Source organism: Carcharhinus amblyrhynchos, chromosome 6 (assembly GCF_965287045.1).
Source record: "Carcharhinus amblyrhynchos chromosome 6, sCarAmb.v2.hapA, whole genome shotgun sequence".
Lineage (NCBI taxonomy): Eukaryota > Metazoa > Chordata > Chondrichthyes > Carcharhiniformes > Carcharhinidae > Carcharhinus > Carcharhinus amblyrhynchos.
Window position 1 is genome coordinate 88,675,431 of NC_137329.1, and position 27,197 is coordinate 88,702,627.

A 27,197-nucleotide genomic window follows, 5' to 3' on the forward strand; every position below is an offset into this window, starting at 1 on the left:
TTCAAATTACTGATTTACGCTAAAATCTGTTATGTGGACAGGCATATGTGTTATATTTTTGATAAAGGATCAGATGTCTGCTATTTTATTCTTGGAGAAACTGTCATTTCCTTCAGCTTTCATTGAACAAACAAGATATTCCAGGTGACACAAAGAATAGAATAACTGCTCGATATTTGAAATGATCCAGATTCAAGACAAAGTCAGACAGAATGAGAATAGCACTTTCAGATCTGGCTATTACAATGTTAAAACAAAGTGGAAGGAGGAGTAAATGAATCCCATGACTACTTCAAGGAAATGTTAATAGGTGTTTCAGGTGTGATAATGTGGCGAACTGCCCAAAGCAAAAAAACAGGTTCCTTGACATGAAAAGAAATCTGAGGAAGAGTTTTAAGATAACAATGAATTGGAATAAATTATACTGGTCAGAATAAGTTACTCTGTCAAATGTTGAATCCTTTAACTGTGCGCAGGACTAGATGGTGCTTGTATTCCAACACTATGTGGGACAGATAGTAGATCAAGTTAACTTGATAACCAAAGTAGTGAGGATGACTAAGGATAAGGAATGTACTACTTGATTTAGGTTTGGCGATGACAACAGAGGTCATGAAAAAGAATTGTAATTCCATGTAAAGTAGCTGGAATATAACATGGTGTCTGATGAGATACCTATGATTTTGTGTAAACCTTATCTGAAAAAGGCACAAAAGAATATGGATCACAGACGGAGTGCTAATTGCAGACAGTGGAAGTTTGAAGAAGTGGAGAAGGCAGGTATTGCTGTGTCTTGTTTTCCTAACTATGTACACAGATCAGCGGAGGTGGGGCAACAGTAAACTAAGGCCAGTGAGCAGGGAGACAAGTTGCAGCAGTCCTACAACATTGAGTGAATATGTCCATGTGATACCACAGGTAAGTGATTGGTGGGCAACATTTCTTTCTTCTACCTTTTCTGAATTATCTTAAGATTGAAGGATAGGTAGAAAAGATCGAGTTGTCATGGTCTTTGAAGGTACCAATGATATTGGTAGAATGAGGAAAAATGTTCTGTGGAGGGATACAAGCAGCTAGATGCAAAATTAAAAATGTAGCATTAGATCATTGGATTCAAGACATAAATGCACGGCTCAAAATTTGGTGTGGGAGAGAGGTTTGAGTTCATGGAACACTGGCACCAGTACTGGGGAAAGAAGGAGCCATTCCATTGCGACTAGCTCCACTTGAACCATGCTGGGACCAGTGTCCTAGCAAATCAAATAACTTGGGCTGTAGACAAGCCTTTAAACTGCATGGGGGTGTGTCGTTCAATTGCATGGAAATTTTTAAAGTGTAAGGAGAAGGAGAGAGTACAAGTTAATAATGAGACTGTTACCAGACAATGAAAGGAGGAGGCAAAGCATGTGTATGTCATATTACACCAGGGAATTATACAAGAATAAGGAAAATAATTATAAGACAAACTTAAAGGCTTTGAATCTTAATGCACTTCGCATTTGGAATAAAATTAATGAGTTAACAGCACAAATAAAGACAACAGGATATGACTTGGTGGCAATTAGGGAGACATGGTTACAAGGAGACCTGGTCTGGGAGTTGAATATCCAAGGGTACTCAGTGTTTCAGAGGATAGGAAGAAAGGTAAGGAGGTGGGGTAGCTTTTTTAATAAAGGAAAGGATCAGTGTCGTAGTGAGAAACTATATTGGCACTGGAGATCAAAACTTAGAATCAGTCTGGGTAGAAATGAGAACTAGCAAGGGAATGAAGTCTCTGGTGGGAGTAATCCATAGGGTCCCCAACAGTAGTTCCATAGGACAGAACATAAACCACAAAATACTGGGGGCTTGTAAGAAAGGTACAACAGTAATATGGATGATTTTAATAAGCATATAAATTGGAGATTGGTTCGACAACTTATTGTTCGAAGGAACAATCAGGGAACAGGCTGTTTTGGATTTAGTATTGTGTAATGAGATAGAATTGTGTGATGAGATGGAATTAATGAACTTGTAGTCAAGAATCCACTTGGGAAGAATGATCATTTCATGCTTGAATTTCAAATTCGGTTTGAGGTCAACAAACTTTAGTCCCACACTAGTCTTCTGAAATTAAATCAAAAAATTACATAGGCACGAGGACAGATTTGGCCTTAGTAGACTGGGCAGGAAGACTAAATGGTAGGACAGTTGATGTACAGCGGCTGATATTGAAGGAGATATTCAATTCCTCCCAAATAAAATATATTCCAGAGTGAGAGAAAGATTATCATAGGGGAAACGCATCTATGATTAAGCAAGTTAGAGATAACAAAGGAAAAAGCAAAGCAATACCATATTGCAAAGGTCAGCGGCAGGCTGGAGGACTGGGAAACTTAAAGGATCAACAGAAGAACATAACATAAGAACATAAGAAATAGGAGCAGGAGTAGGCCATCTGGCCCTTCGAGCCTGCCCCGCCATTCAATAAGATCATGGCTGATCTGTCGTGGCTCAGTTCCACTTTCCCGCCCTCTCCCCATAACCCTTAATCCCCTCTCTTATCAAAAACCCATCAACCCGCTTCTTAAAAATATTTAGCGAAGCAGCCTCCACCACTTCAACGGGCAGAGAATTCCAGAGATTCACCACCCTTTGAGTGAAGAAGTTCCTCCTCAACTCCGTTCTGAACCGCCCCCCCTTTATCTTGAGGCTGTGCCCCCTAGTCCTACTGTCTTTTTTGAGCGGGAAGAGTCTTTCCACCTCTATCCTATCCATCCCATTCATCATCTTATACGTCTCAATGAGATCTCCCCTCATTCTTCTAAACTCTAACGAGTACAAGCCTAGTTTATTCAGCCTCTCCTCATAGCTCAACCCCCTCAACTCCGGTATCAGCCTAGTAAACCTCCTCTGCACTCCCTCCAGGGCCAAAATATCCTTGCGCAGGTGCGGCGCCCAAAACTGCACACAGTACTCCAGCTGCGGCCTCACCAATGCCCTATACAGCTGCAGCAAGACCTCCCTACTTTTATATTCAATCCCCCTCGCTATGAAGGCCAGCATCCCATTCGCCTTCCTGACCACCTGCTGCACTTGCAGGCTGGGTTTTTGCGACTCATGCACAAGGACCCCGAGGTCCCTCTGCACCGTCGCCTGCTGCAGTTTTTCGCCACGTAAGTAATAGTCCTTCCTACCATTCTTCCTACCAAAGTGGACCACCTCACACTTGCCAACATTAAATTCCATTTGCCATTTCCTGGCCCATTCGCCCAGCCTATCTAGATCCTTCTGCAGACTCTCCACACCCTCCGCACAATTTGCCTTTCCCCCAATCTTGGTGTCATCAGCAAATTTCGACACCCTACACTTGGTTCCCTCCTCCAGATCATCTATATAAATGGTAAATAGCTGAGGCCCCAGCACCGACCCCTGGGGCACCCCACTAGTCACCAACCGCCAATCCGAATAGCACCCATTGACCCCCACTCTCTGCCTCCTATTTGACAACCAATCCTCTATCCACGCTAACACCCTACCCCCAACTCCATGTCCTCTGACCTTCTGCAGTAACCTCTTGTGAGGTACCTTATCAAACGCCTTCTGAAAATCCAGAAAGACCACATCCACCGGCTCTCCTCTATCCACCGCCCTAGACACATCCTCATAGAACTCCAGTAAATTTGTCAGACACGACTTCCCTTTAATGAAACCGTGTTGCGTCTGCCCTATCAAGCAATTCCCTTCAAGATGCCTCGCAATTTCCTCCTTAATGACGGATTCTAACATTTTACCTACCACAGACGTTAAACTAACCGGCCTGTAATTCCCCGCCTTTTGCCTGGCACCCTTCTTAAACAACGGCGTAACATTAGCCGTTTTCCAATCCTCCGGCACTTCCCCGGAATCCAGCGACGTCTGGAAAATAACCACCAAGGCATCCACTATCACCTCCGCCATTTCTTTCAGAACCCTCGGATGCATTCCATCCGGTCCTGGGGACTTGTCCACAATCAGCCCCTCCAGTCTGTCGCGCACCACCTCTCTAGTAACAGTAATGTCATTAAGACCCTCCAGTCCTACCACCTTTCCATCGCTAACACCCGGCAAATTATTCACGTCCTCCTCCGTGAAGACAGAAACAAAAAAGTTATTCAAGACCTTAGCCATATCCCCATCCCCTACCACTAGGTCCCCTTTCTCATCCGCTAAGGGACCAACGTTCACCCTAGCCAGCCTCTTCCTTTTTATATATTTATAAAAACTCTTGCTATCCTTTTTTATATTAAGCGCTAGCCCAGCTTCATAGCTTCTTCTACCCTCCTTTATCAACTTTTTTGTCAATCTTTGTTGACATTTAAACCTTTCCCAATCCTCTTCTCGCCCACTGCTCTTAGCTACTCTAAATTCCTCCGCTTTTAATTTAACACTTTCCTTCACCTCCTTCGTTAGTTACTAATAAAGTAATAAAAAGCACTGAGATAAATTATGAGACAAATCTAGCACCAAATATAAAAACTGATAGCAAAAGACTTTAGGTACATAAAGAGTTGCCCAAGTCAATATTGGTTCCTGAGGGTTGAGACTCGTGAGATAATAATGGAGAATACAGAAACAGCAGAGACCTTGGTTTTCACAGTGAAGGACATCAGAGCCCAATAGTAACAGGTAATGCAGAGGTTGTTCAAAAGGAAGAACTAAAATCAGTCACCATCACTGGGGAAAGATTACTGAACCAGCTATTGGAACTAAAGGCAGGCAAGTTCCCAGGACATGATGGCCTACACCTTACAGTCTTAAAAGAAATGGCAGCAGAGATAGTGGAGGGGTTTGTAATTGAATCAGTGACCAGAAATGGTCCTTTAGCATGCCGGTTCTGCATCTCTCAACAGCAGGGTGACCAGAATGTCTGGAGTTGTCCTGTAATTATACCTTTCCTTCCATGTCATGTCTTCCCTGGACACATTTTATCCTGGAATTCATCTGTATTGGCTCATCTTTGGTGTATGCTTTGGCTAGACTTTATGTGCACACATCAGACAGTTTTTGATTTACACATGCCTTGGGGGAAATTATTTTATCTACATATGCATTGTCCAGTTGTTTGCATATACATCCTTTAATTTGCCAAAAGTTCCCACTAATTTATTTCCCAGCATGGGTCACCCTGCCCAAAAGAGGCAACTGCATAGAAACCCCTCTGTAGACCTCTTAAATACATATAGAATAATTGTCTGCAGGCTATGGTCCAGCTACCTCTGCACTCTAATCATCCCTTCATCTGAAGATTACATTTGGGAATGTTTTTCACCTGTTTTGTAAATTCTGTGTCCCACCTGCCAGAATCTCCAGGAATTAATGCTTAATCTTCTCAATGTCTGTGAGCAACCTAACAAAAAATCAACGGCATTAAACATAGGACTTGGAAGCAGGAAGAGGCCATTGAGGCTTTTTGAAACCCCTCTGCCATTCAGTCATGGTGATCTGGCAGTAATCTCAACGCCACTTTCCTATCTGGCCCCCATTACCCTCGACTCCCTTATATTCAACGGTCCAACTGCCAACAGGGAACAGAAATCCACACACTAACAATCCTTAGAGAGAAAAAAAATCTCCATATCAACACAGGACGGAAAGGCAAACGCTACAGATTAAGATCAGGTGGAACACTGATGCCACTAACCTGCCCAAAACAAACAGTCGGGGTGCGACCGCCACAACCGCAGCGGAGACATGGTTCATCCCTGGCTTCAGACATCCTCATGCATCTAAAAGGATGAAAACCAACAGATGTGTAACTCCCGCTAGCCAAAACAGCGCACTAACCTAAACTAAACGTTCAGATACCGAGTCTAGTCGGAGAAGCGGCGAATAATGCTCACAATCCCCGCGCAGTGCACGTTAGCCACGCTGTGGCCGACGGGTAGAAGGACTCTCTGCCGCAGAGGCTGCCGGGTGGAAGGTCGAGGGTCTCTCGCACTCTCTCTCTGCCGCAGAAGCTGCCGGGTGGAAGGTCGAGGGTCTCTCTGCCGCAGAAGCTGCCGGGTGGAAGGTCGAGGGTCTCTCTGCCGCAGAGGCTGCCGGGTGGAAGGTGGCAGGATTTTTTTTCTCTCTGCCGTAGAGGCTGCTGGGTGGAAGGTGAAGGGTCTCTGCCGCAGAGGCCGCCGGGAATGAGGTCGTTCCCTTCAGTGCGCGGGGCAGACTGGGAAAAGAAACCAGTGGAAAAAAATCGACGTGGTGCTTGTAGGAGGGTTTGCGTCAGTGGAAGCGCCTCTGTAAAACTGGCAATTAGAAAAAAAGAGAGACACTCGGGGGTCCAAAATATTTAGATCAAACGCCGACTGAAACAGCTTTGTACCTGACGGGAAATTGCATTAGCGACAGGCAAGTGTGTGCCAAAAAGAAGCAGCATCGCGTTTAACTGTCAGTGAGGTGGAGAGGAGTGGACAAGGTGGGGGTTCGATGTCGGTGTCTCAGTATCGCAGCCAGCGGAGGGAGGGAGGGGGTTCAGGGCTTAAGCACGCAGTATGGGGGGGGGGGGAATGAAATGCCAACTGTCGTCAGCGCCGAAAAACCTGTATGGCATTTCGGTGGCTACATGAAAAGGGAAGTTTTACCCTCTCATTTTTTTTTTACAAAGCGCTATGTCGTGTTATCTTTTTTCTATCGAAAAGTGTCAATGTGCTTCACTTTCTTTGATTTATTAGGTTAATTGGTTATGCGCGGAGTGTGTTACTCTCATCACAAATCTGTCATCATCCCTCAAATAAACACACAAGCTATAGGCAATAATGGAAATAGGACAGTGATTGTACAGCTGGCATCTTGGTTTCAGGTGATGTCAAACCGCAAGAGATTGAGTGATTTGTGTGGTTACAGACACGGAGGTGACAGATTTATTTTTTTTTGTTATTTAAACATAAATTAAAGTAACAGTTAATTGACTTTTTAAAAATGGGTAGGATTTTTAAGTTTCTGCAATTAATTTCTGATCAGGTTATGGTATAATTATTAGATATCTGATGTTTGTAAAATGACATTGAAATGATTACACAGCATAGTTCTGCAATCTTGTTGGATTGGATCTTATGACATGATTTTAATTTACAACTATCAATGAACAGTTAAAGTTTTAAGTTTTAGTGCCAAAATAAGCTTACATTAATACTACAATGAAGTTACTGTGAAAATCCCCTAGTCACCACAAACTCTGGCGCCTGCTCAAGTGCAGTGAGGGAGAATTTAGCATAGCCAATGCACCTAACCAGCGTGCCTTTCGGATTGTGGGATGAAACCGGAGCATCCAGGGAAACCCACGCAGACAGGAGAGAACATGCAGACTCGGCACAGACATGACCCAAGCCAGGAGTTGAACCCGGGTCCCTGGAACTGTGAGGCAGCAGTGCTAACCACTGTGCCACCATGCTATCCCTTGATGAAATGATCTTAATTAGTTATTTAGGACTGTAATTTCTCCTTTTTTAGTTTTAAAAAAAATTATTAGTGTTGAGTTCCCTAGAAATCTTAAAGTTCATGCTCCCTTGAGTCAACCTGAAGGTCTTCAACCCACGTACTACAAAGGAAATCTAATGGGTTAATATCCTGGAATTTTGTTTTCTTCAATTTCCTCTGAATTCATCCAATTATTTATTGGTCAACACTGAATTGGTAAAACTCATAGGTGATTAACAAAGTTTGGCACTGGTTGCATAAGTTGTACATGATAGATTAAAAATAATTTTAATTGGAATCACTGGCCAAACATTCCGTTGTTCGCTTGATCAGAATCTGCTGGGTGCTTGTTTAGAAATTGGTGAGAAAATAAATTAAGAGGTATAGTTGGAGGTTTGGATTTTTATTTGTTTCCCCAGCCAAAGGCATTCACTTCTTGCTGGAGTGTAATTCTGTGGATATCCTGTTGTTCTCTGATCACTTATCATCATCATTTATCTGTGAACTTTTAACTGTGTGTTGATAGTGTTTGGTTACAGGGAATCAAACTGAGCTGAGTTTCTTGTCAATCGTAATGTCTGTACACAGGTCAATTTCCAGCACTGCTTGCAGTATATAGACTGGAACAGAATCTCATTTTTTAGCTCCTAATGTAGGGACACTGGGGGCAATGCTCATGCTTTGATTACTTAGTGCAACTCAGTATGAGTATAAAACCTTTTACAATTTTGTGTAGCTCAACTATTAACCAAATTAAATTCTAAGCCATTGGAGAGTCTGATGGTTTATATCTCAGCAAATAAGCATACTAAAGAGAAAATAAAATATCAATTCATATGTTCCCCTTCTCCTTGCCTCAGCCATGTGTCTTCTGCGAAAATGGCTATCAGAACATCATGTGTTACACGAAAAGTCGGTATCAAAACTTTTGGAACCCAGTAAAAAACAGCAATTTACATTATCGCTACTACATTTATAAGCTTCCAAAGGATTTTGTAACTAAGACAAAAAGGTGACTATCTCTGGAACTATTAAGGCCTCTGCAGCAATAGTGTCCAATGCTAAGAGTTGAATAATACATCTTTAAGGCAGTAGTTAGACACTAGGTTTGTTGATTCTTATAACATTTCCCTTAATAATGTAACAACGGGGGAATAAAACCTTTATTTTGGAAGATTTTAAACCACTTAAGAGTGCTCCTCACACTCGAGGGTAAACAGATGCTGAACAGAAGAAAGGAGACAAAAGTAAAGTCAATGTCAGTTTTGAGGAAGCTTTTGAAAGTGGGAAGAGATTTCCAGAGGACAGAAATGTGGTGTTGGAAGAGTAGAACATAATGAGTAAGCTGGCTTTATAGTTGGGGGTGTATGTGTGAGATTATTTATGTAGCTGACAGAGATAACTAAAGTCGTGCAACTTAAAAACCTCAGAGCATTGGTGGGCAGCCTGCAGCCCAGGGACCACATGCGCCCCATCTGGATTCTGAGTGCGGCCCATGAAACATTTGGTTGACCATTCCCCATGCGCAAGAGTACCACGTTGCACTGATTTGTATCCATGTAGTTTTTTTTCCTATCAGTATGACAAAAGTGATAAGCATGTAAAGCAAAGGCAAGTGAAGCGAATACTGATCTTATGCAACATTGACTGTGAGAGCCATGTGCTCCCTCTGCGTCCGAGGAGTAAATATTTAGTTTGTTTTTACCATTTGAAGTTGATTGTTCTATTAGTATATAATGATTAAGCATGTACAATATGAAATACTCAGTATATTAAATGTATTTAATTTTAGTCATGATTAGTGAACAAACATGATTTCAATCTTGTAGCCCATTGAGATGAAGGACGTCCACTTTCATGGGGCCCACTGACTAATTGAGGTTGCCCTTCACTTCCTTGGAGGGTTTGAAGATGAAAATGTGTACCTTCAAGTCTATTTGTTGCAGTGCAGGAGCTTAGAAAAGTTGAGGACACATGGGGGCATTTGTCTTTGTGAACTTGAAGATGCAGGCTATGGCATTTTAAGTAAATTTAGGCTGCGGAGCAGAAGCTGGAAAATGGGATAAAAATGAGCAGCTAATTTTTTCTTTTTCTTGGATGTGTGGAAAGAAATGATACGTGAGGTTGCACTTTTTTAAAAAATTGCATGTTCTATGTTGACAAGTTAGTTTGTCGAGTTTACACGTTGGAAGGTGCTGCTGAAGAGCCTTGGTGAGTTGCTGTAGTGTACCCTGTAGATGGTACTCACTGGTGGTGGAGGGAGTCAATGTTTTAGATGGTGGGAGGATTCTGCTGTGATGATGCCATTGAATATAAGGGTAGCTGATTGGATCCTCTCTCGTTGAAGATTGTCATTGCCTGGCATTCGTGTGATGCAAATGTTAGTTGCTATTTAGCCAAAGCCTAAATGCCAAAAACCCCCGCTTCGAAGGTTGTGATGGTGGGAAGGTTATTGATGAAACAGCTGAAGATGCTGGATCTATGTTACTGTCCTTCGGAATTTTGCAGTGGTATCTTGGAATTGAGACACTTAACCTTCAACAACTACAGCCATCTTACTTTGCTGTTTATGATTGTAACCACTGGAGAATTCTCCCCCAATTTCTGTTGAACTATTTAGCTCCTTAAAGCCACACTTGGTGAAATGCTGCCCAGATGTCAAGGGCAGTCACTTTCATCTCACTTCTTGGGTTTAGCTAATTTGTCTGTGATGAGACCACATGCTGAGTGGCCCTGGCAGACCCCAGACTGAGAGTTGGTGAGCAGATTATTGCTGTGTAAGTTCCTAATAGCACTGTCAACAGCCCTTTCCATCACTTCGCTTATGTTGGAGAGTGGATGGATTGAATGGTAATTGGTTAGGTTTGATTTATTTGCTCCTTTGTGGACAGGATATGCCTGTGCAATTTTCCACATCAGGTAGATGCCAATGTTGTAGCTGTGCTGGAACAGCTTAGCTAGAGATGCTATTGGTGGCGCATGCTGCTTGCGAGCATGTGGTCAGAGTTTAATATTCAAATCCTGGTAATGACAACAATTTTAAAATGAAACTGCAGAAAAACTATTATATCAAAAGCCCTTTCCTACTGTTGTGGTGGATGATTGTTTATCAGACCGGAGGGAAATGTATTGTGTTCCTCAAGGGTTGGTTTTGGGAGGTCCACTGTCTTTTGTTTATATATTAATGGTGTAAATTTTGGTATATTGGGCATATTTTGAAAAGTTGAAGATGAAATTAAACTTGTAAATATAGTAAACATTGAGTTGGATAGTTAGTCTTCAGGAGGGCATGAATAGGCAGGTAACATGGACAGATACGTGCAGATAAAATTGAACAGAAAAATGTAGTGATTCATTTTTGTAGGAAGAATGGGGAGAGGCTAACGGATTCAGGAACACAGAAGCCTGGGAGATGTATATATAATATATATAACTCTTTGAAGGTGGCAGGGCAAATTGAAAGAGCTTTTATAAAAACATAATGGATTCTTGGCAAAAGAGATATTTGAATCAAAACACAAAGAATCTTGAAAAAAAACACTGGTTAAGCCATTGTAGCCAATTCTGAGCACCACAGTTTAGGGAGGTTGCCCCACTGATGTTCAGAAAAGATTCATTAAAATGGCACTTGGGCTTAAAGACTATTACATGGAGAGATCAGAGAAACTGGGGTGGTTCTCCTCAGTAGAACAGATTAAAGGAAGAGTTCATAGAGGTAATAAAAAATCTTGAAGTACTTTGATTAAATTAAGTAAGGAGAAACTGTTTTCAGTTGTTTTAAGGTTGGTAACCAGAGGATAACGAGTTAAGGTAATTGGCAAAAAGGAAAGATGTGGCATGAGGAAAGAAATTGCAGTGAGTTATTTGAAATGTACTTTTTGAAAGGATGGTGGAAGCAAATTGATAGTTATGGGGAAAGAACATCGGAGTGGAACTAATTGTGTAGGTCCTTCAAAGAGCTGGCACAGACAATGGGTTGTATGGCTTCCTTCTGTACTTTATAACTCTGTATATCACGGACCTTCAGGGGGACGCATTTGAGGCTTAAAATAAATCTGTGTTCCTCAATTTGAAAATATCATTGTATTCTGATATAGAATTTATTGATAATGCTTTTTTTTAAAAAAAATGAATGCCCAATTTAAACTTCCAAACTTATGAAATTCAAACAGAATAAACAAGTGTAATTAGAACTGCATTGCCTGGACTTACAGGCTGGATTACCAGGACATTGTATGGTCATGGCATTGTATTTGGGGACCCTTGGGGCAGCACAGTGGTGATGTGGAGATGCCAGCGTTGGACTGGGGTAAACACAGTAAGAAGTCTCATAATACCAGGTTAAAGTTTATTTGGTAGCAAAAGCCACGAGCTTTCAGGCCTCTGCCCCTTCTTCAGGTGAGTGGAGAGTTCTGATCCCATACGGGGGATGTAAAGACACACCCTTCGTTTACAGAATACCGATTAGAATGCGAGTTTTTACAGCTAATCAATCTTAAAGGTGCAGACGATGTGAGTGGAGATAGCAATAAGCATAGGTTAAAGTAATGCGCAGACAGGACAGTAAGTGAGATTTTGCAAGCCCGGGCAAGTCATGGGGGTTACAGTTAGTGTGACATGAACCCAAGATCCTGGTCGAGGCTGATTCATCCATTGTCGCAACAATTCTCTTGCAACTCAGCCAATGTTGTCTACCTGATATGCTGCAGGAAAGAATGTCCCGAGGCATGGTACACTGGAGAGACCATGCAGACGCTACAACAACGGATGAATGAACACAGCTCGACAATCGCCAGGCAAAACTGTTCTCTTCCTGTTGGCGAACACTTCAGCGGTCACTGGCATTCGGCCTCTGAGCTTCAGATAGGCGTTCTCCAAGGCGGCCTTCACAACACACAACAGCGCAGAGTTGCTGAGCAGAAACTGATAGCCAAGTTCCGTACACATGAGGACAGCCTCACCCAGGATCTTGGGTTCGTGTCACACTATTTGTAACCCCCATGACTTGCCTGGGCTTGCAAAATCTCACTTACTGTCTTGTCTGGGGACAATATGCATCTCTTTAACCTATGCTTAATGCTATCTCCACTCACATTGTCTGCACCTTTAAGATTGATTAGCTGTAAAAACTCGCATTCTAATCAATATTCTGTGAACTGAGTGTGTGACTTTACATCTCCTGTTTGTGATTAAAACTCTCCCCTCACCTGATGAAGGGTCAGAGGCCCGAAAGCTAGTGGCTTTTGCTACCAAATAAACCTGTTGGACTTTAACCTGCTGTTGAGAGACTCCTTGCAGCACAGTGTTTAGCACTGCTGCCTCAATGCCAGGGACCCAGGTTCGATTCCCAGCTTGAGTCACTGTCTGTGCACAGTTTGCATGTTTCCCCCCTATGTCTGCGTGGGTTTCCTCAGGGTACTCTGGTTTCCTTCCACAGCCCGAAAGACATGCTGATTAGGTGCATTAGTCATGCTAAATTCTCCCTCAATGTGCCGGAACAGGCACTGAAGTGTGGAGACTAGGGGATTTTCACAGTAACTTCATTGCAGTGTTAATGTGGGCCTACTAATAAATAAATAAACTTTAACCTAGTGTATTACTGTTGGGCAATTTTGGTAAACTGAACTTGGCACCTACACTGCTACTTGAATGGGTTTGTCTATCTGTCTGCAAAACAGACATTAGCATTATGGAACATCACGATCGAGAGAAAAAATGACAGGTGAACCACTTGTGGAATGGCACAGGCAGTGACTTAGGGTTATCATGATGCAATCTGTCAGTGTTTGGATCATCTCCCAAGCCTAAGAAAGATAAGTTGGTCTTGGTAAAGTCTTCCAAATTGACAACAAACGTTTCCACATAAATTGTGCAGTGATACATGAAGGTGATCTGCTCTGATAACAATAGGTGCCTTCTGTATGTGTCCCGTCAGCAGTAGAAACTGATGAGACAAAGGTTTAATAAACTGCATTAACTTATTAAACATACTATTGCTTCTTTGTCCTCCTCACCTGACTGTACTATTTTGGCCTAATGTTGAAAGATCTGCCTGGTGATATCTGTAATTTTGGGAGATAGATGATCATTATGGATGAATATTCTCGATGACTCTGGATTAGCCAAACTTTTATCGAATTGTAGAATTTTGTAGCACAAAAAGCCATTTCGTTGATTGTGATTATCAGTGCTGAATTATTCACACAGTCCCTTTTACCATATCTTTTTACACTCTTTTTGCCTTTCACAAATACCTTTTAAAACTACTATGTATCTGCTCTCATTGTTGTTGCAGCTAGGAATTTCATGCCCCTTATTTTTGAAAATAAAACTTCCCCTGAGCCTTCCATTCATAATGTTTTCTAGTTGCTGTCTCAGCTACCGGTGGGAATGGTGCTTCCATTTTTACATCAAAACAGTTCTAGCTGTTCTCTCAACCCTGATCGAATGAAGAGATTGGCAATTTCTTAATCTTCCCTCACAACTAAAACCTTTTATTTCTGCTGGCATCTTCATGAATCTAGACACAAGATATTCTAACTGTAATATGAGCAAACTTTGCTGTGTGCTCTGTTTGCCCACGTACTCTTGCTTGGAAGTGCAACATAATTGAGTGGCAAGTTAGTCACTTGCAAAAAAAATTCCATTGCCATTGCTTGGGTGTATTGAAATGTCTTCCCACCGTCAGAGATGCCAGAATGATTGCCACATTTGCCAAATGTGTGTTGTTGAGTGAGTTTGAATCTGTTTAGGACATCCCAGGTTTGCCATGTTACTATGGTTGAAGATTATGCAGGGAGATGCATCTTATGATATCCAGCTTATATGATGAGGAGGATGCATTGTTGACATCATTTGCGATTATATTCTCACAAGTAGCACAAATTAACTATAATGTGACATCTGCTTCCAGAAGTAGCTTCTAAACCCATGAAAATTTCTACAGCTGACTCTAGATTTGTAACAAATATGTAATTCCATGAATTAAAAAAAACTCATCACACAAAGATTCATAGTTTATGCACTTCCCATGTTTACTGAATATTCTCAAAGTTATTTGTTGTGATTTTATGGGAGACATTAATTTGCAAATATATTTGAACTCCCAGTTATTAACTGAAACACATTACATCACAAGATTTCATATTTTGAAGAAATTTTACGATGCAAGTGTAAAACAAACCACACTAAACTGTAACATTACAAATTCTCCTAATATGATCCTCCAACTCTCCTTAAGCACCTCACTATGGATGTCCCAGCTCTAGAATGGGTCTCGCTGCACTCTTGTTTAATGACTATCTTAGAAATACCCTTGATTTCTTAAAGTCCTGTGCTTGCTCCCTCTCCTCTCGCACTGGCTCTGAGCTTACTAACAGTTTTCGTGATTAAAAAACACACAGATACGCAACAAAAGCAACATGGCAAACCGGGAATGTCTCAAACAGAGATTCAAAGTCGCTCCCATTCTCAATCCTTCCTTTGTTCTGGGAAACTGTGCATAATTTAAACACCTTATGAAGACAATTCTGCACATTTTGACTCAATCAAGACTTGGAGGCCATCAATTATTTAATGTTTCCCACTTGTATCCTTACCTTAATGCAGGCCACCCTTCCCATAACAACTACTTCAGGCCTGTTTACCAACTTTCCAAACCAGGTTCTTCCATTGTCTTGCATTCCAGAACTTCAATCCCCATTAAACTTTCTACTGCTACAAAAATATGAATCATGAAATTAGACATTTCTGCAACCTGTCTTTAGAATTTCTTTTGACTTGAGTTTTGAGCCAGGATGAAACATAGAAAAACTACAGCACAATACAGGCCCTTTGGCCCACAAAGTTGTGCCAAACATGTCTCTACCATAGAGATTACTAGGCTAACCTATAACCCTCTATCTTGCTAAGTTCCATGTACTTATCTAAAAGTCTCTTAAAAGACCTTATCGAATCCACCTCCACCACCGTTGCGGCAGCCCGTTCCACGCACCCACCACTCTGAGTGAAAAGCTTACCCCGACATCTCCTCTATACCTACTCCCCAGCACCTTTTAAACCTGCGTCCTCTTGTGGCAACCATAACAGCCCTGGGAAAAAGCCTCTGACTATCCGCTCAATCAATACCTCTCAACATCGTATACACCTCTATCAGGTCACCCCTCATTCTTCGTCTCTCCAAGGAGAAAAGGCCAAGCTCACTCAACCTATCCTCATAAGGCATGCTCCCCAATCCAGGCAACATCCTTGTAAATCTTCTCTGTACCCTTTCTGTGGCTTCCACATCCTTCCTGTAATGAGGTGACCAGAACTGAGCACAGTACAAGTGGGGTCTGACTGGGGTCCTATATAGCTGCAACATTATCTCTCGACTCCTAAACTCAATTCCTTGATTGATGAAGGCCAGTACACCATACGCCTTCTCAACCGCAGCTTCAACCTGCACAACTGCTTTGAGCGCCCTATGAACTTGGACCCCAAGATCCTTCTAATCTTCCACACTGCCAAAAGTCCTGCCATTAGTATTATATTCTACCATCCTATTTGACCTGCCAAAATGAACCACTTCACACTTATCTGGGTTGAACGCCACCTGCCACTTCTCCGCCAAGTCTTGCATCCTATCAATGAATAGGTGCTTGCTCTGGTGACAGATCAGTCATTTTCGAGAAGTTGTACAATTCAGATCATTCTTTCAGCTCAGTTTGAATTATTCTGGGGAACAAACTGAAATCCTCTTCAAATTTTCAGAGATAAGTCAATTTATTCTCATCAAAAATGAAAAACAGAAAAATTGCATTTGCATAACTCTCTTCAAGCAACTGGATGTTTTAACACTTTATGGTCAATTAAATACATTAGAAGTGTTGTCAGTGGACTGGATAGAATGCATCCGAGGGTTCTGAAAGAAATGGCGGAGGTGATAGTGGATGCCTTGGTGGTTATTTTCCAGACGTCGCTGGATTCCGGGGAAGTGCCGGAGGATTGGAAAACGGCTAATGTTACGCCGTTGTTTAAGAAGGGTGCCAGGCAAAAGGCGGGGAATTATAGGCCTGTTAGTTTAATGTCTGTGGTAGGTAAAATGTTAGAATCCATCATTAAGGAGGAAATTGCGAGGCATCTTGAAGGGAATTGCTTGATAGAGCAGACGCAGCACGGTTTCATTAAAGGGAAGTCGTGTCTGACAAATTTACTGGAGTTCTATGAGGATGTGTCTAGGGCGGTGGATAGAGGAGAGCCGGTGGATGTGGTCTTTCTGGATTTTCAGAAGGCGTTTGACAAAGTACCTCACAAGAGGTTATTGCAGAAGGTCGAGGGACATGGAGTTGGGGGTAGGGTGTTAGCGTGGATAGAGGATTGGTTGTCAAATAGGAGGCAGAGAGTGGGGGTCAATGGGTGCTATTCGGATTGGCGGATGGTGACTAGTGGAGTGCCCCAGGGGTCGGTGCTGGGGCCTCAGCTTTTTACCATTTATATAGATGATCTGGAGGAGGGAACCGAGTGTAGGGTGTCGAAATTTGCTGATGACACCAAGATTGGGGGAACGGCAAATTGTGCAGAGGGTGTGGAGAGTCTGCAGAAGGATCTAGATAGGCTGGGCGAATGGGCCAGGAAATGGCAAATGGAATTTAATGTTGGCAAGTGTGAGGTGGTCCACTTTGGCAGGAATAATGGTAGGAAGGACTATTACTTACGTGGCGAAAAACTGCAGCAGGCGACGGTGCAGAGGGACCTCGGGGTCCTTGTGCATGAGTCGAAAAAACCCAGCTTGCAGGTGCAGCATGTGGTCAGGAAGGCGAATGGGATGCTGGCCTTCATAGCGAGGGGGATTGAATATAAAAGTAGGGAGGTCTTGCTGCAGCTGTATAGGGCATTGGTGAGGCCGCAGCTGGAGTACTGTGTGCAGTTTTGGGCGCCGCACCTGCGCAAAGATATTTTGGCCTTGGAGGGAGTGCAGAGGAGGTTTACTAGGCTGATACCAGAGTTGAGGGGGTTGAGCTATGAGGAGAGGCTGAATAAACTAGGCTTGTACTCGTTAGAGTTTAGAAGAATGAGGGGAGATCTCATTGAGACGTATAAGATGATGAATGGGATGGATAGGATAGAGGTGGAGAGACTCTTCCCGCTCAAAAAAGACAGTAGGACTAGGGGGCACAGCCTCAAGATGAAGGGGGGGCGGTTTAGAACGGAGTTGAGGAGGAACTTCTTCACTCAAAGGGTGGTGAATCTCTGAAATTCTCTGCCCGTTGAAGTGGTGGAGGCTACCTCGCTAAATATTTTTAAGACGCGGGTTGATGGGTTTTTGATAAGAGAGGGGATTAAGGGTTATGGGGAGAGGGCGGGAAAGTGGAACTGAGCCACGACAGATCAGCCATGATCTTATTGAATGGCGGGGCGGGCTAGATGGCCTACTCCTGCTCCTATTTCTTATGTTCTTATGTGATGTAGAAAATGCAGCAGCCAATTTGGACACAGCAAGCCCCAACAAACATCAATGTTTTGATGCTCAGATCTGCTTTTGAGATGTTCGCTGGGATAAATTTTGGCCAAGACCTTAGGGGTAATGCCCTTGTTGCTCTTTAAAACATTGCCATGGGAGTTTTTCCATTCACTCAAGCAGGCAGATGGGGGCTGTACATAATGTCTCAGCTGAAAGGCAGCACCTCTGGCAGGAACGTGCTTCCCTCAGTACTGCACTGGAGTATCAGCCTTGATTTTTGTGTTGAAGTTGTGGAATGTGCTTTAAACTTGGAACCTTGTGATTCAAAGGTGAGGGTGCTTCCAACTGAATCATGGCGGACACTCAAATAATATCGCTGTGTCTTCTAAAAGAAAACACGGGTATTGTCTGAGGTAAATATTGAATAGTTTATAAATTAAAATGAGCCATTGTTAATATTTTTAATGTGAAATTTGCTGGAAATAAAGATTTGGGAATTCGATCTCATTTTGTTTTGATGACTTTTGGAAAAGCAAGAAAACTGATGTGATCTTTACTTTAATCAGTAGATTTCTCTGAATTTGTGCACTAGGACGTTCAGTAACTGCGCGTGCCCAGATGTTGGCAACTCCCTCCAATTCTTATGTATGGGAAAAATATATAAGTGAAGTCTTGGGTTTTGAGGCAAGCTGTAGTTTTGAAACAAGAACTTCATTGGAGGTAATGAAAACACACGCCAATTCGGACTGTGTATTTAATTGCTGTTATCTAATGTCAATTTTCCAATACTTCCTTAAACTTTATTTTGGACATAATTTCAATAAATATTCTATGTCGATTTTTGAGAAATTAAATTTGTTTACAGTTTCTTCATTTTCTTTAGTGGCCATTTAGAATTGATTATTTTCATTGGAAAATTTCATTATAGTACTGACAGCAATGTCATACAGTAGGGAGGTGAATTTGCATGATTTTTTTTGTCATGACACTCTTAATGGGTGCTTATAGTCAAGAAACTGTTTTGCTTCATTTACTTATTTTTGTAAGTTTAAAAACTGAGAAATTGTATTAATGTTGTATTAATTTGTTTTTTAAATAGATGAGACTTCAATGACCTGACATGGATGCAGTATCAAGTGTAAATAATATGTGCTGAATCTGACAAATTTGCAAACATAAAGCCAAAATACAAGGATTTTTTTTTGTTTCTGAGCTGCTCATCTGGCTGAATTCTTTTCAATCATGCATGGAAGTTCCCGGTCAGTGGGTAAGATAGAGCAAAGTAACCAGAGTCCTGGACGCTCGCCAAGATTGCCACGGTCACCCCGATTGGGTCACCGTCGAACAAACAGCACTGGGGGCAATTCTAGTACCAACACTGCGGGTGGTGGTGGGAAAACCCTGTCCATGGAGAACATCCAGTCTTTGAATGCTGCATATGCTACATCTGGCCCCATGTACCTAAGCGATCATGACCACGTTGGTACAGAGTCTCCTAAAGCAACCATGACATTGGGTAGAGCTGCTGGACGTTTACCTTTTGGTGTTAGGATGACTACCATGGGGAGTAGCCCTAATATTGCTACAACTGGTGTGGCCAGTGATACCATAGCTTTTGGAGAGCATCACCTGCCAACAGTGAGCCTAGCATCTACTGTACCACACTCATTGCGGCAGGCTAGGGATAATACCATTATGGATCTGCAGTCACAATTGAAGGAGGTCCTCCGTGAGAATGATCTGCTTCGCAAAGAGGTTGATGTGAAAGAGAGCAAGCTCAGCTCATCAATGAACAGCATCAAAACTTTCTGGAGTCCGGAACTGAAGAAAGAACGAGCGCTCCGGAAAGATGAAGTGGCTAAGATGACCATTTGGAAAGAGCAGTTTCGGGTTGTACAGGATGAAAATCAGGTGGGCTTAAATGCATTTTTGGAAATATGAAATAATATGAGGAAATTTGTTCAGTCTGTTGTTGAGGTATAATTTGATTAAGTAAAAAGGCACAATACTGCAAAGATGATTATCTAAAACAAAAAATGAAACTGCTAAAATGTACTCCACATCGGTCAGTTACTATGGGTAGAATAGATATGTTAATGTTTCGTGTCTAACCCGAACCCTAACTACAACTTGTGAAATGTTATTTGGAATCTTCCTTGCATACAGCAGAAGAATAAGGTGTAGACATAAAGCAAGTGCTTCAAGATTAAGTTATGTCAGTAAAGTCGCCCAGCCCCAGATGACCATCGGTTGTTCTCCCCCTTCTCAGGGGAAGAGCTGATTGGTAGTGATGTAACCTAAGAGTCACCACACCTCGGGTGAGGGGTAAGGTTGAGAAGGCGAGGTCTTCAAGAATAATCTCAGCCAGTACGGGAGTTGAACCCACACTGTTAGCATTGCTCTGTGTAATAAAACCAGCTGTCCGGTCAATTGAGCTAACCAATTCCCATAAATTGTATTACCGCACATTCCATCATTACAATTTGTATTTTCTTAACCTTCAAAATGAAGGAATTTTAGAAATCAGAATTTATAATTATTGTAAACCTGCATAGATTTGAACTTACATCCACAGGATAGTGAGCAAAAGAAGGCACAGGACAATGATACTGAAGCTGTTTGTGCTTTTAGTCAGGAGAATTGCTTAAGAATTTTACCATGTTAAGCCATCATTTTGTAAAGGAAAATGCATGTTCTGGATCTGATTTTTTGCCATTAGAAATGTTGCTGATGCTGCCCCAGCAACAAGAATTATGCATAAATTGAGGGTGCGTTAATTTTAATGTTATTCAGGCATGTGTTGTTCATGGCGATGAGAACTTGGTGCAATAAATTGGTTCATGAAAATGTAAGTTACTGTTGTTGTGTCTGGTGCGTGGAGTGAAAATGTTTCAGCTGGAATTTCTGTCAAAAAAGAAGAAAGCTCCAGTGAAAGTTGTCATGTGTACATTTGAATAAATTGCATCTTAGTAAGTTAGAAAATGTGTGAGACCATTTGTAAACTTATTATAGATCTTGCATAGCGATGGTCATTTGAGACAGGATATGCTGTTTAATCTCAATAAGGATACTTGTACCTTACAACAGTAATTATTCTTCACTTTACTAGCTGCAGAGTACCTGAGAGGATGTGGCAAGTATGTGACAGGTACAGATGCTATAATAATACAAGTATGTGTTGTCCATCAGTCTCTGCCTGCTCTCTCAGTATCTCCTAACCAGACTTTAGGACATCTTCCAAATGTCTCCTTCTTGGATTCAGTGTGAAATCTTTTGTATTATGCTCCTGTGAAGTGTCATCCAAGGTGCGCTTCCTACATAAAATTCAATTCACTTTGTGATATCAAGACACAGCCGAGAGCGCTGGATACAGCAAAGACTATGGGGCCTGATGACATCACAATTGTAGTGTCGATGACTTGTGCCCCAGAACTACTTAAACCCTTAACCAAGCTGTTCCTTTGCAGCAACAAAACTGATAGCTGCTTGACAATGTGTAAAGTTTCCCTGATATATTCAGTGCACAAAAAGTGGGACAAATCCAATCGTGCCCAATACTGCCCATCAGCCTCCTCTCAGTCATCCGCAAGTAATAGAAGGCGTCATTAGCAGTGATGTCAAGTGGTACTTGCTCATCTATGCTTAGTTTGGGGGCCACTGAGACCGCTTGACACCAGACTTCATCACAGCCGTCTCTAAATGTGGTCAAAAGAGCTGAATTCCAGAGATGAGCTGAGAGTGAATGGCCTTGACACTGAGGCAGCTTTTGACTGTGTAACATCAAGGAGCTGTCACTGGGAATTGGAAGAGGTGGGGGAATCTCTCGACAGGTTGGAGTAATACCTATTATAAAGGAAGGTGGTAGTGGTTGTTAAAAGCCAATCATCTCAGGGTAGTACCTAGATCCAAACGTCTTCAGCTGCTTCATTAATAAACTGTCCTCTTTCAAGATAGGGGCATTTGTTGATTGCACACTGTCCAGTTCTATTCACAACTCCTGAGATACCAAAGTAGTCCTTGCCCACTTGCAACAAGACCTGGACAGCATTTAGGCTTGGGTGATAAATGTCATATAATATTTGTGCCTACAAGTGCCAGCCAATAAAACAAAATCTCTCTCAACAAGAGAATTTAATCAACTGGTCTTTGCATTCAGTGATATTACCATCACTGAATCATCCCACAGTCAACATCCTTGTTTCAGTGGCTGGGATTACCATCGACTAGAAGCTGAATTGGACCAGCCGTATAAATAATGTGGCTACAAGAGCGGATCAGAGATCAAGAATTTGCCTCCTGACTCTTCATAGCTGTTCCACCAACTATGAAGCACAGGTTCAACACCATCCAGGCCAAAGGTGCCTGCTTGACCTGCACGCCATTCACCACTTTATTCACTCGCCAACCTGGACCAAAACTCCTTTGACAGCAATTTCCAAACCAGCCATCCTTACCACCTAAAAGCACAAGAGGAGCAGGTGCATAACAGATCATCACAGGCAATGTCCCCTCCAAGTCTCTCTCTATTATGACTTGGAACTACGTCGCTGTACCGTCGTGGTTGCCATGTCAAAATCTTAGACTTGCTCCCCAACAACACCGTGGGTGCATATATATTAGACTAATTGTAATGATTCAAGAAGGCAGTGCACCACTTCATGCTTGAGGACTATTAGAAATGAGCAATAAATGCTGTCCTGAACCAGTGACATTTGCCTTCCCATGACTGCATAAAACAAAAAGGAACTGTAATTGCAAAATGTTGTAAGGGTCAGTTCTACATTCTAAATTGTTGAGAATCATTTTCTCGTTTTGGAGATGGAATACTGCACCTGTGTAAGTGAGTGGCTTTCTGTGAACAGAATGGAGATGTCATTTAGCATTCAGGTGAGGCAGAACTTGAGTGTGAGTTTGGATCATTGTGCACAGCTGTAATTCAGTTGCCATTTTAAAATTGTACAATCTCCTTGCATATTTTGTATAATTTTTCAACTTTATATTGCTCCTTATTATTTTCCAGGGGCATTGCACAGGGAGCTGAGAATGAATATTGCCTTTGTGCGGTGGAATTAAAGGTCAGAAAGATGGGTGAAACAAGGAAGGGAAAACAACTGGGTGTTCAGGAGCAGAGGGAAATGATGACTGATAATCAGGACCTATTACCTGAAAATATCTTTAATGTGAAAGGAGTAGCTGTTTGAAACAAGTTGCCAGGCTCCTAATCTGTTCAATTTGTAAGGATTACAGTTAATGGGAGTTGATCTTTGGTGTGGGTAGATGGTTAGCAGAAGTGCGGAATAACTGGCTGAGAATGTAAGGACTCTTGTGCGGTTTCACAAATGTTGTGCCTATCAGAGCAGAAAAGATAATGAGAAAGTTTAGGGGTGGGATGGGGGGTTGGTGGGTGGTTGGGTTGGGCTGGGCTGAGCTGGGCTGACGGATGTGATCAGTACATCTGGTTGCAGAGGCCCCACAATAAAACAGCTCAGTATCAGTTAGTCAGTCTGGTATGGAGGGGCAGTGAAGGATGTGATGATACTGTGCCTTTAAGAAATGTATTTGAGCAATGTTCTTGTGCAGGATCTGGTGTAGCAGGTTTTTATGCACTTGGAGCTGTAGTATTCGCCGGCATGCTGCATTGTTGCAGTAGCCTAATTGTCTCTAATGGCTAGAATGTTGATTTTAATCTTAATCAGTGCTGTTCTGCTGTTTCCCCCTGGGATTTTGCAGAATGGGGTTTCATTTGAGATGATTGGTAGATATGGTCATTTGACGGACAAGCTGGGCTTTTTGCAGAATATTCGAGCTCAGATGCTGCTTTTGAGTGAAGAGAGAAGTCTCTCTCTCTTTACCCCTCACTGAAATTGGAGACTGGAATCTGCCAGGAGCTAAGTCTCTATTTTGGCGTTTCTGCTGTACAAAAGTTGTGGCTTTGGAAGCTGCAGAGGGGGAGGTATCCTTTTTTGTCTTTAGTGTCTGGAAACTGGAAGCTGCTTGACACTGAGATAAACTATGGTGTTTTTTCCTCTCTCGTGTCTGAAAACTGGCTTTGATTTCTGACCATAGGTGTTACAAAGCTGAAAATTCGGCATCACTTGAGCATTCTCATGTTTGTGCTTAGTCTGATTAAGGGTGTATGCCTGTGGAATGTTACTTTACCTTGGGACAACAGGAATAGTTAGCTGTTAGGAGTTATACTCTGCCATGTCTAAATTTTGTAATTGGCAAAAATTATGCTGATTAATTTTGTTATATTCTGTATCCTTAAGTAAACTTTGATAAAAGCTTCTGAATGGGTCACTTGAATCATACTGATAGTGAAATACCTTGTGCTTGCTTACCCATGCCAAAATCAAATGAAAAACTTAGGGTCTAGCCTAATTTCACAAAACACCTTGGAATTTCTGGCCTGGGTCTTAACAATGGATAGAGGAGAAATCTGCCTTCAGCAAATCTCTTGGGACTGGGTGGCTGAAAGGAATTGGACAAATGAGGCTCAATAGTGTTTTGAGTTTTGTGGCCCCAGCAAAGAAAACCCATTGAGGAGTGAGGAGGTTGTCGATGAGTTGGACTCTGAGATCCAATAATGTGTGCATTGGTTAGGCTGGGGCCCTTCAAATACAACAGGAGAAGAAATTTAGGTACACGCTGCCCAAGGCTGGGGCCACAAAGCTAGAAAAGAGGCAGATTTGAGGAATAGTTGGAATTACTCCTAGTTATTGCTATGCTGAGTCCATATTAGCTGATCTTAACTAAGTTATTCTATAGATATGTGTCCATTGGATCTGTAGTTTCTTGTCTACCTTTTTGAATGCAAGTGCCTGTTTGCAATTGCTTATCAGTATCTCGTGACCATTTCTTTTGGCCCTCCGTTTTAATTCTATTAAGTAAATCATTTTTTTCATTTCAGAAAGAGTTTTACCTGTCTGAACATTCAATATTCTTTCTAGTGATGCTGACTGACCTGTGCATTTCCAACAATTTTTTGCTTGGTTTCAGAATTTGACATAATTTTGCTTTTATTTTTTAATTATGCTCTCACCCTGGGCATTATTTTGTAAATCTTACATGACAGTGCTCAGAAATGGGAACCTTAGCTGACTTCCATTTTTCCCGAACTCCCAGCCAGGGATGTTACAGATAATGATATCCTCCCCCCATTGTGCCGCCTTAGCTAACTCAGTATACACCTGTGGCTTTTTGATCTGTATTTCTTTTTACCAGTGAGCTGTTTCAATTTATCCATCGAGGAATTATCTCTCAAAATATATCTCAGTCACCTCTACCATCCCTAACCCCTCTGTCACCGGGCAAATGAACTCTGCTTTATCATATCAAACGATTTGCCTACTTCTTAAGCATAGACTGTCATTTGTTATTTTACTTGCAGACTATTTGTCCTAAACAGTTGATTATTTTCTTTGCAAGGACCTGGCACCGTTTTGTTGTAATAAATACAATTATTGCTTCAGAGATTTTGTGATCAATTTCATTTTTGCAGTGCACTTTTGGAGACATGGTTGATGATGGAGAATGTTCCTTTTCTATAGCTACATCATGATTCTAACCTTTCCTATAACCTGTTACAATGTAACCAATGGCAACATGCTGTGGTAGTCTGCTGACCTGGTAGAAATAGGAAGCAGATGGGATGGGGATGGGGAAAACATTTGTGGCCCCGGGCTTGGCCTAAGTAGTTGTGTAAAGAAGGATCTTTATTAAATCTTTTCTTGGATTTACTTTGTGAAGTTTTTTTTGTTTGTTATTGCTTGCAAATGGAGGATTCTTAGTGCTGGATGAACATTGGAAGCAGAGGAAAACCCATTGTAGCTTGGTGCTTTTTTTTTTGTAAGGCTTCAAGAGGTGCTTCAGACTCAGCACACAACAATGGCAGAAGGTAAAAGCAGACTTGTGTTGTTTGATTGTTCTCCTGCCTTTTTGGATGCTTAATCATACCAGCAATGGAAGACAGAAGTGGAAATGTGGACCCTTGTTACTACAATACTGAGGAGAAAGCATGGTATGGCCTTGGCTTTATCACTTCTGGCCAAAAATAAGATAAGGAGCAAAGTGTTTTCTGACTGGACTGCTGATACCCTAAATAAAGAAGAAGGATTACAGATCCCAGAATCATAAAGCGCAGAGGAGGCCCTTCTGGCTTATCGAATCCACACTGACACATTAGGAATGTCTGAACTCCCACCTAATCCCATCTGCTAGCGCTTGTCCAATAGCCCTAAATGTTATGATATGCCAAGTGCTCATCCAGGTACCTTTTAAAGGATGTGAGGCAACCTGCCCCTACCACCCTCCCAGGTAGCGCATTGCAGATCGTCACCACCCTCTGGGTAAAAAAGCTCCTCCTCCTCCGCCTCCTCCGCCGCCGCCACCGCGACGACGACGCTGGAGGAGTAGTAGCGGTAGATACAATGTTGTCTTTTAAAAAGCATTTAGATAGTTACATGGGTAAGATGCGTTTAGAGGGATATGGGCCAAATGCAGGCAATTGGGATTAGCTTAGGGGTTTAAAAAAAAGGATGGCATGGACAAGTTGGGCTGAAGAACCTGTGTCCATGCTATAAATCTCTATGACTCTCTGTCCCCTCATGATTGACCCTTCAACTAAGGGGTACAACTGCTCCTTATCCACTCTGTCCCTCATAATCTTGTACACATCAATCAGGTTCCATCCCAGTCTTTTCTGCTCCAATGAAAACAACGAAAGCCTCCCCAACCTCTCTTCATAACTTAAATGTTCCATCCCAGGCAGCATCCCCTGTGCACCACCTCCAGTCATGATGTGGGTATGCTGGCGTTGGACTGGCGTAAACACAGTAAAAAATCTGACAACACCAGGTTTTAGTCCAACCTATTTATTTGATAATATACTCACAAGCTTTCGAGGGACACCCTCTTTGTCAGGTGAATGGAGAGTTCTGGCCTCAGACAGAGCATATAAAGCACAGACAGTTTAGAGATTACTGATTAGAATGCGAATCTTTACACCTAACCTGCTGTTCAAGACCTGAAGTGGCTGATAATGTGAGTGGAAGGAGCACTGATCACAGTTTAAAGAGATGTGTATTGTCTCCAGACAGTACAGTAAGTGAGGTTTTGCAAACCCAGGCAAGTCACGGGGGTTACAGATAGTGCGACATGAACCCAAGATCCCTGTTGAGACCGTCCTCATGTGTGCGGAACTTGGCTATCAGTCTCTGTTCAGCGACTCTGCGCTGTCGTGTGTCATGAAGGCCGCCTTGGAGAATGCTGACCCGAAGGTCAGAGGCTGAATGCCCGTGACCACTGAAGTGTTCGCCAACAGGAA

The 27,197-nt window shown here is 42.2% G+C and overlaps 2 protein-coding genes across 8 annotated transcripts in view; one reads left to right on the forward strand and one right to left on the reverse strand.

Annotated features, from left to right (window-relative positions):
• rad52 (RAD52 homolog, DNA repair protein) overlaps positions 1–5,942 on the reverse strand; it is a 29,668-nt gene extending 23,726 nt beyond the window's left edge. For 3 of the 4 annotated variants that reach the window (XM_080191692.1, XM_080191691.1, XM_080191689.1), the window contains exon 1: positions 5,663–5,788. In XM_080191692.1, coding sequence (XP_080047818.1) covers positions 5,663–5,721 — 59 coding nt within the window. In that variant the 5' untranslated portion in view covers positions 5,722–5,788. Of the gene's footprint in view, positions 1–5,662; positions 5,789–5,861 lie in introns of those variants that run through there. The other variant, XM_080191693.1, reaches the window with a different exon arrangement.
• A 267-nt stretch (positions 5,943–6,209) lies between these two features.
• LOC145344087 (ELKS/Rab6-interacting/CAST family member 1-like) overlaps positions 6,210–27,197 on the forward strand; it is a 789,164-nt gene continuing 768,176 nt past the window's right edge. For all 4 annotated transcript variants that reach the window (XM_080190908.1, XM_080190909.1, XM_080190910.1 and 1 more), the window contains exons 1-2: positions 6,210–6,363; positions 18,972–19,783. In XM_080190908.1, coding sequence (XP_080047034.1) covers positions 19,115–19,783 — 669 coding nt within the window. In that variant the 5' untranslated portion in view covers positions 6,210–6,363; positions 18,972–19,114. The remainder of the gene's footprint in view (positions 6,364–18,971; positions 19,784–27,197) is intronic.